Source organism: Anneissia japonica, unplaced genomic scaffold (genome assembly GCF_011630105.1).
Source record: "Anneissia japonica isolate Jap-2015-1 unplaced genomic scaffold, ASM1163010v1 scaffold288100_len55232_cov133, whole genome shotgun sequence".
In the NCBI taxonomy this organism is placed as follows: Eukaryota; Metazoa; Echinodermata; class Crinoidea; order Comatulida; family Comatulidae; genus Anneissia; species Anneissia japonica.
Genome location: NW_022719727.1, coordinates 14,064 through 21,457, shown reverse-complemented (window position 1 = coordinate 21,457; position 7,394 = coordinate 14,064). Strand labels below are relative to the sequence as shown.

General features: G+C 36.2%; 1 protein-coding gene across 1 annotated transcript; it reads right to left on the bottom strand.

Annotated features, from left to right (window-relative positions):
• Positions 1 to 3,601: 3,601 nt before the first annotated feature.
• LOC117110971 (transcription initiation factor TFIID subunit 1-like) lies at positions 3,602 to 7,388 on the bottom strand. Its single transcript, XM_033253821.1, has 6 exons — positions 7,306 to 7,388; positions 6,851 to 6,970; positions 6,085 to 6,258; positions 5,022 to 5,195; positions 3,798 to 4,099; positions 3,602 to 3,620 (listed from the first exon to the last, which is right to left on the bottom strand). The coding sequence occupies exons 2-6, from the start codon at positions 6,866 to 6,868 to the stop codon at positions 3,602 to 3,604; spliced, it is 687 nt and encodes a 228-aa protein (XP_033109712.1). The 5' UTR covers positions 6,869 to 6,970; positions 7,306 to 7,388.
• Positions 7,389 to 7,394: the final 6 nt, after the last annotated feature.

The window sequence follows — 7,394 nt, the reverse complement described above, 5'->3', positions numbered from 1 at the left end:
TGACATTTTGTTTCTGTTTTTAATATAACAATCAACAATACATCAAGGTTTGCATAAAGTGATGCATAACATTATGGCGTCTGCCATAGAATCTAGAAAATCCTAACCAGATTAAAATACAAGCTAATGTGAAGGTTAGTTTTAGGGTTACAGACATTCCTCAGAGTGCTCCAGTGGTGTAGAATTGAGTACGCTGGAACACAGTGTATAAAAATAGACAGCTATCCCTAATATACCACCGATATCCTCCAGTGGCGAATTTAGAAGATGCAAGGCGGCGCATGACCCCCTTCCTAAAAATAAAAACTCGCTTCACCCACCCAGAGCATCCAAGTCGTTCCCCATTGAAAATTTCTGAAAAAATTCGCTTAAGAATTTAATAATCGCCTAATATCACCATTATTATGCCAAAAAGCGCCGCCACTACATTAATCATCTAGCCCACTCCACTTTTCCACCAGTTACGAAAGGGCCCCAGTACACGATTAATTGCCGGGCGCCTTGATGTGATAAGGGAATTCCCTAATATTCTCAGAAAATTCAAAAGTGGGGTCAGGGAGAGATTTTACAGGTGGAGAATTAAGGCCACCTCACCCCCACCATGGTTGGGCTGAGTATTACAAATAAAAATATAATTATAGCACTTTAGATGGTGGAAAATGGCTCACTCAGACTTATATTTTATAATTTTACCTTTTCCCCATTTTTTATAGCATTTTTGAAAAAAAAAATAGTGGGGGCGGGGATCCGACTAGGGCACCCTTGAATACACCCACTGATTTGAAATCAACACAGTAATCGATAATTAGGACCTACTGCTCTAAAAACCGAATATTGTTGAGGGGCCCGCTCTTCATAAATATTAAGTCGGAAATTACTTATTATTTTAGGTCAATTTATGAACGGCGCCCCCATAGCCCTGGGCCCCAGTGCTTAGCACTGTCTGCAATGCCGGTAGCTACGCCACTGATTTCCATTTTTGATAAAAATGACAGTATCGAATTCCATAAGACATTACACAGTTTAAGCGCGCCCTCTGTTTGGTTCGTTCAACTTCACTCAAGATTATTATTTAATAACAATTTTTCTTAAACTGATAGTGAAATAATATTTCACCATCAAAAAAAAAGAAAATGTATTATTATGGCACGTCTAGATGGCCGGAAATGGCACTCACAGAATTGTGTATATAATTTTCTTTTTATCTCATTTTTCATCTCAAATTTCTTCATTTTTTTTTTGGACAAATTTGGTAGGGTTCCGTCCCCGTCGGGCCTACGTGGCCCCCCTCTAATTAATCGTTATAATATGATATATGATATAAAAGTTTTAAATGATATAATTAAAAATAATAAATAGGCCTAATAGTTGGATTTCAATGTATAGTGCATTATACAAAAAAGCCTCTATGCGCTTAGTGATTGAGCTCTTTGGGTATTGCAGTTAAAAAAAAGTGATGTAGTCGTCCTAAGAAATTAAAACCTACTCCTTAAAGTGTTGGCTCTAAGGAGTTTATCCGCCCTTTGTTTAGCTGTTTTTTTTTCTTCCTGCTGGGTGTCTATCCTCCCTTCCACCGGCCACTAAGACGGCCGGTGGAAGGGTGGGATCGATTATCCTCTCCATTTCAATTGTGTAAATGTTATATTTATTCTGGTTAAAAATTGAAATTTTATATCATTACACAATTTTTGTTTCAAAAGTAAATGCGGCTTTATGTAAAAATAACAGGCACTTCCGGGGCTAGGAGGAAAGGAGTCTAAAAGTAAAGCAATTACTACTTCACAAGTTTACTATTACCAGGATATTCGAGGTTGTTCACACTTTAAGGACCTAGCATGCATTTCCAAAGTGTTTTGTTTTTAACTTTTTTCATTTGTTTTATTTATATATTTTTTGACTGATAAGATATAATAGAAGTAAATGACTGAGCTGATATTTTGTGGGTAGCACTTTGTATACAAAAGAGATATCTTAAAAAATCATATAAATTGTAGAGAATAGCTGTTGTCCCAACATCGTTGTTGTTGACAATGATGCCAAACTCCATGTCATCACTATCTAAGCCGCTGCAGAACTTATCAGTGATATTCTGCAAATCTTCCTGAGACAGCCTTTATGAAATGATGATAGCATTTGCATATCTGATATAGTTACCCGCCAGCACTCAGAGTCATAGAGAAGGATAGCTTTCACAATGCTGTTATACAACTGTCTTTTTTAATCGGAATTGTTGAGATCTCCAAATTGACTGCAGTTTGATAAATATATTCCTTGCTTTGTTGATTCTAGATTTGATGTCTTTGCTGGTACTGTCCTTTATGCTTACATTGCTACCCAGATATGTAAAAACACTGTAAAAAATTACGCACAAACTATATCTTAGTAAACTTCTATTCACACTCAAATTTTGTGACAAATATAAATTGTCAATAAATGGACATGATTATGTCACAACACATCTATATTTGGGCATGATGTCATATCATGCCCATATATGGGAAAACTATGTGTACTTGAGCTTTAAAGGACAGGTTTATAATTTATTTTAATTTTTTACTTCATTGGAATTTGTGAAACCTGCTTGACTCACCAGACGGCTTTTGAGCCGAATGCATAGTAGCTGCCATTGCTATAGCCGTGGAGTACGAGTTGTTGTTGAACAGGCCTGGCCCTGTGGACACTATGGACACCTTGGCTTGCTTGCTTGTCTGCCTGTCTATGTCTGGCAGCAAATATGTCTTGGGTGTCATCGTAGTATACACGTCTGTAGTTCAAGTACTACTCCTTCAGAGCTTAAATCAATGATGAGTAGTAAGATAGTAAGCATGTAAAATAACATATCCTCTACAAACAGTATATCATGATCAAAACATTAATATAATAACAATACTAATATTCAATAATAATTATATGTTATAACATTTATTTTTTTCATAACAATTACATGATGATAATCATAACACTAATAATCACCATCACCACCAATTACCCTAAATGAAATTTACAGCGTTTTCACTGCAAGCATTGTACTGCGTAGCTGGCCCCAAAGCAATCAGGAACTCTCCCTCATTAAACTAATCAATCAGCCTCGCCAAAGGAGTCAGGAATAACGTGTAGCGTTTGTATGGAAACCAGACTTTACCTGAGCACCCAATCAGTAAATGTAATCTAATAATTTTTAAAAATATTCATGGGCCCTCTTAAATAAATGAAATAATGTGATGCATTTTGATAAGTGTCTTTATGAGGCTTAGTGAGTGGTGTTGTTTTTAGTCATAAGAAAAAGTCCTGTTGTCACAGGATTTGAACCCAGGACCCTGGGATTTGAAGGTAAGCATCTTAACCACGAAGATTTTCAACTCAACTCCAATGATGGACATTAAGGTGATAAGCACTAGTTGTATATTACCTCATCATCAATCTTTGCATTATCGTCTTCATTATCGTCTTCTGGAGCAAAGAATTATTTCTCACCGTAACCAACATCCTAAAAAACATATGATTGGATATGAGTTATACTAACTGGTGAACAAGAGATCTACAGTTTGAAAAACTATTGATAGACAAACAAAACTAACATTAATTTTAAATGGAATGCATTCTATACAAATGACTCAAGTCTACAATATTGAAGAATAAGATAATGTTTAATAAGTCAAACAAATATATTTAGATGTTGGGATGTGTCCAATAGAATGGCAACAATTGTGTTGTTGAATGTGTTGTTGTCATGTTGAAGTTGTGCTGCTTGAGGAGTTGTGTTTTTTCTTAACCTGTCCAGAAAAATATGCCCTTACCTGTAGGAAGTCTCTTGATTATTAGCTTTCTTGGAGTTTGGTCCGGGCACTTCCATCAACGGGCATTCCTGCCAAACAGTGAAGATTGTGTTCAGGTTCCGAATAAAATACTTCTGTCTGGTTCTAATCACCAAGAAATCTGTAGTTGGCATCTTGTCTGTGTATATCGGGGCGCGGTAGAGGTTGTTCTCAAGGGCTTGTAGGGAGGTGCCAGGGGGGATGTTTCCGAGGAATGGGGAGGTGTGTACAAATGTTGTCTCACCAAAATGAAATGATGGTGGCTTTGCATCAGTTCCAGGTTTCTGAAGATTGAAAAATTATAATAACCTTCATAATTATATACTATTCTACATTTTCACTAGTGTATAAACAGTATGCTAAAAAGGAGAGGGTAGACAAATTTTACATTTTTACATATATGTATAAAAATGTTGATTCAAAATAACAAGCATTATGTTAAATAATGGTAAAATAAAAATGTAAACATGGATATAATATTCATTTTTAAGCAACTTTAGTTGAATTTACAAAAAAATGGAGAATGGTTTTGCAAAATCAACATTTTTTGTACGCTTTTAGAGGGGAGCGAGGGGATACCGAAAAAGAGTACTGTTTGTACACTTGTTGATAATTGTGAATGACCCCTTAATAATATTTAAAAACTGGGAGAAAAGGGGCGTAACCACCCTTTTTCCAATTTTTTCCCAGAGGTTTTAAATATTCAAAAATCTTTATCTCATTAACCATTTCCAAGTGTTTTGTCAAACACCATTTTTGCCTCTTAGAAAAATCAGTTGCACAACATATTAAAATTAGTTTTTCCTCCACAGCCTGGTTTAGAATTAAATGAAATTATTAATATAAAAGAAAAAAAGTGTTTTTATATAATATATTAAACATTTTGTTGAATGGAATTTGAAAAGCACATTAGGTTACAAAGTTACAATAGTTTAATCTGTTAACTTTATTCATTATTTATTTAGTCATAAAGACCAAGAACTGCAAATAACTTCATGAAAGTGGTCCAATATACATAATGTAAGTCCCCCTATGAGGCTAAGGCAATGGAATTTTTTTATTGTGATGAAAAATACAGATATTCCACATGATTTGAACCCTAGACACAAGAATTGAAAGGCAGGCACCATGTTACATTTCCACCCTATTTGAGTAAGCATTCAAACATTTTACTATGTGAACATGTTAAACAAACTGAAAACTCACCCTTTTATAGAAGTTCAAAAGCCTAGTTGCCATGCCAACTTGTAAAAGCTGCAGAGGATACTCCTCGCAATACTCTGTGAGAATGATTTCGCCGTCCATACCCATCAGATCTTCCGGTTTTCGCATGTAAAACATACTGCCCCCTCCTGATGCAACTCGCTCTTGTTCCCTTTGCTAGATACATATAATATACAGAGGATTTTTTACATTTCATAAATTTATTTAAAAAAAATATAGATTATATCTTAATCGTTGGTACTGGTATTAGTATGGGTGTTTATAATGCGCCTCTTCCTTGAGGTTATAAAGCAAAGTTCTTTTCCCTGGTCATTAGGTCCACATGCTTTAAGTGTTGCTGCTGGAAATCAGCGGGGGAGCCAGCAACCCCACCAGGTACCCATTTATACTCCTGGGTGGAGAGAAGCAATACAAATAAAGTGCTTGCTCAAAGACTCAAGAGAAATGCACAGCAAGGGATTGAATCCCTGACCCGCTGTGTCAATGGTTATTGAAGAACACACCACCCTCTACAGATGTAACAATGGCAAGAAAAATTATAACTTCCATTAGAATATATATAAAAAATATATTATAAAATAATAGCCATAGTTAAAAATACTTTTTACAACAAGTAAATGTCTAGGAATAATTAAAGATAAGTAAATATAATTCACAGTTTCACATTCAACATGTGTCTAGAAATAACACATCAAAAAATGGTGAATTACACAACTTAAGAAACAGAAGATCAGTTCATATATCTTAAAACAAGGACAAAATTGTAACAGGTTTTTGCTGAGGGATACACAAGAGCTTTTGATTTGTGCAAAGATGTGAAGCTATAACAGATTAACTCATGCATGGCCATCCTACGTTCTCTGAACAACACAGATTTGGTCAAGTTCCTTCCTAGAATCAATATAACAAGGCGATTTTGATGTTCTCACATGTGCAGATAACTTATTAGTGACTTTGTGTGTCCTTATCAAACATAGTCTGATGTGGTATCCATGATGCTGTAAACACACACTCTCAAAGAAAAACATGATACAAATAAACTTACCTTGGCCTTAAGTTCAATTCTCCTCACCAATGGCCAGACTTCATGGTGTCCAGGGTTTGCGAGAGGACCATGCGAGAACTTCTTCAAAATAGGCCGATGGAAATGACGGAGCTTAAATGGTCCAAGATGTGTTGGAAAGAAAGGCTGTCTCAACTCAACAGCTGGAGTTGAATGCTTCATTTAAAAAAAATAATCATTTAGTTTTCACACAAGAAATATTTATAAAAGGAAAAAACAATAAATATTGATGTTTACATAAAAAAATAATTACTGATTACATGATGTAATGCTCTAAACCAAATCCCTTTATTAGGATAAGTGAGTGGAGTTGCTTAATTGTGATAACAGACGGGTACTTTAGTATTTGGTGCCAGGAGCCTAAATTATAAAGCAAACACCTTAACCATCTTAATATAAAAATAAAAAAATGCTTATAAATCAGGTCAATGCTTACAGAGTGTTAGAAAGTCATAAACAAAATCCCATAGAGTGGTACCTTGTATATTCAGGTACTTACTGCGTTGTACAACCGTCTTACGACTGCTGTACAATGGACTCAACTCAACTTCCACTGGGTGATAGCAATGCAATGCCTTCAGCTGATTGTCAGTGGCCGTCTCAACAGATCGTCATCAAAAACAACCCATTGCGTGAGCGTCGTGGCACTGCGTTCTCCATAGAATCGTATCGGCCGACGACCGCCGTGCGTAGTAAGTGCCCAGCTTAGGAAATTTTTAATAGAGAGCATGATGGAAGGTTCTTTTACCTGTAGGTTTCCTGCCATGCTGACTCTCAGCTTATTCTCACCAATGTTCTTGGGGTAATAGTACTCATCATTTGAAATATTGTACGGATCTGTTCCCCCATCATCTTCAATTGGGTCATCCTAAAGGAGCAACAAAAATCACCATTATCGGTGCAGAAATATATCAGTAGGGGTCATGCAACGTGTGAAACACTAATGGGGGGGGGGGAAATTGCTATAAAGTTGATTGTTAAATAAGGTATGCATACACAAATTACAACTTTCATAGAGGCATCATGCAGCACTTTCAATTCCACTGTCTTTTCTCTCTCTCTCTCTCTCTCTCTCTCTATTCTTTGTTTAGGGGGGAGGGGTTGGGAGTGTCTGGCTCCCCCATGGCCCCCACCAGGACCTTTTCCTGTTTATAACATATTATATACATTCAAATGTCTCTGAAAAAAAAGTTTTTGGCATACTTCGTCATCGTCATCTCTGGTGACTCCAGCTTTCTTGAGCAGCACTTGGGATCGTCTTGGTTCCTTCTTCTCCTTAGTTGGGGAAAGGG